Genomic DNA, 1,299 nt, shown 5'->3' with positions numbered 1-1,299 from the left:
AAGCTGAGCTGAAGAGGGTTTATTGCGTACAGTTTAGGATTTAGGGTTTAGGGTTTGTCAGCTAGCTACTTCCCCATTGAAACTGCAAGCCTGCAAGCTCAATAGTTCATATCCACTGAAAAGAAATGAACATGTAGTATGTGGGTGCCAATAGGAGCTCTTACAAACTTACCATCAGTCATATCTATTATAACTTCTTGGATTGGCTTGTCGAATTTCTTAGGATTGATAAATTTCGTTCCTCCGAATTTCTTTGCAACCTCCAGCTTGTGCTCGTTAATATCAACGCAAATGATTTCCTTTGCTCCACAGAGGCTGGCGCCTTCTACGCAGGCCAAGCCGACGCAGCCGAGTCTGTCAGTGAAACGAGTGCGCAGTTTGAGTGTGTGTTTACTTCCTATTACCTCTAGCTTTGATTGTTTTAAGCTTTTATGCAGTTGGTTAAAGAAAAACTTGACATATGTGCATGGGCGCAGTGACCAGGAGGCGAATTTCATACGTTGCAGTGCATGAGGTGCATTAAGTTTATACGCAAGAGAAAAAACTGCATGCAGATGGAATATCTTCAAAACTAATTTGGAGAAATGAGTGAGTTGAGGTTTCTAGTAGTGCGGAGGAAGGGTTTACCCATAGACGGCAACAGTAGATCCTTTTTCAACCTTTCCTGTGTTCATGGCGGCGCCCATCCCAGTTGGCACTCCACACCCTAGCAAGCACATCTGTTGTACAAAGCAGAGAAACACACAAACTGGCTCAGCTGAAGGACCTTCAAGCTGCGTGAAGATGAAATTAAACTACAAGATACCCCTCTGCCTCATGGCAGCTCCAGCTTCACCCCGCGGGGAGAGAAGTTACAGACTTACGAGATTCATCGGGCTGTTATCCGGGATGACAGCAACACATTCTTGAGGCACAACTGTATACTGCGAGAAGCTGAACATTCACAAACACCCCATCAGCACGAAATTTACTGCTCTCTGCACTCAGTCCGCTACAGTCCAGCTGTATGTTCTCAGTTCAAACAGAGAAACGTGGCCTTTTGATTGGGTAAGAGATGAAATCGAGGAACTGTTGGTCTCTTGAAATATTGTTTTCAAGAGAGATGAGCGGCTGCTGCTAACCTGGATGTGCCCATGAAGTGGTGGATTGGCTTTCCATCCATGGTAGTGAAACGCGACGTGTTGTCTAGAGGCATTACACCCTTAACAAATGGCTCGAGGAACTTTCCGCACATATTCGTCTTGTGGCATTCATGCCCGCGACAGGTTCGGCACTTTCTTTCTTTTCTGTCTTCTGGGA

The 1,299-nt window shown here is 45.5% G+C and overlaps 1 protein-coding gene across 1 annotated transcript in view; it reads right to left on the bottom strand.

The window, feature by feature from the left end:
* The window catches only part of EMH_0080750 (uncharacterized protein), a gene marked incomplete at both ends in the record, with an annotated part of 2,114 nt that extends 880 nt beyond the window's left edge, over positions 1-1,234 (bottom strand). Inside the window, 4 exons of the mRNA XM_013500298.1 lie at positions 173-354; positions 628-719; positions 864-933; positions 1,122-1,234. Of these exons, the coding sequence (XP_013355752.1) occupies positions 173-354; positions 628-719; positions 864-933; positions 1,122-1,234 (457 nt within the window). The remainder of the gene's footprint in view (positions 1-172; positions 355-627; positions 720-863; positions 934-1,121) is intronic.
* Between the last annotated feature and the right edge of the window lie 65 nt (positions 1,235-1,299).

The sequence above is a fragment of the Eimeria mitis genome, genomic scaffold (assembly GCF_000499745.2).
Source record: "Eimeria mitis Houghton genomic scaffold, Emh_scaff5240, whole genome shotgun sequence".
NCBI lineage: Eukaryota > Apicomplexa > Conoidasida > Eucoccidiorida > Eimeriidae > Eimeria > Eimeria mitis.
Note: the sequence above shows the minus strand (reverse complement) of the source record. Positions and strands in the feature narration are given on the sequence as shown.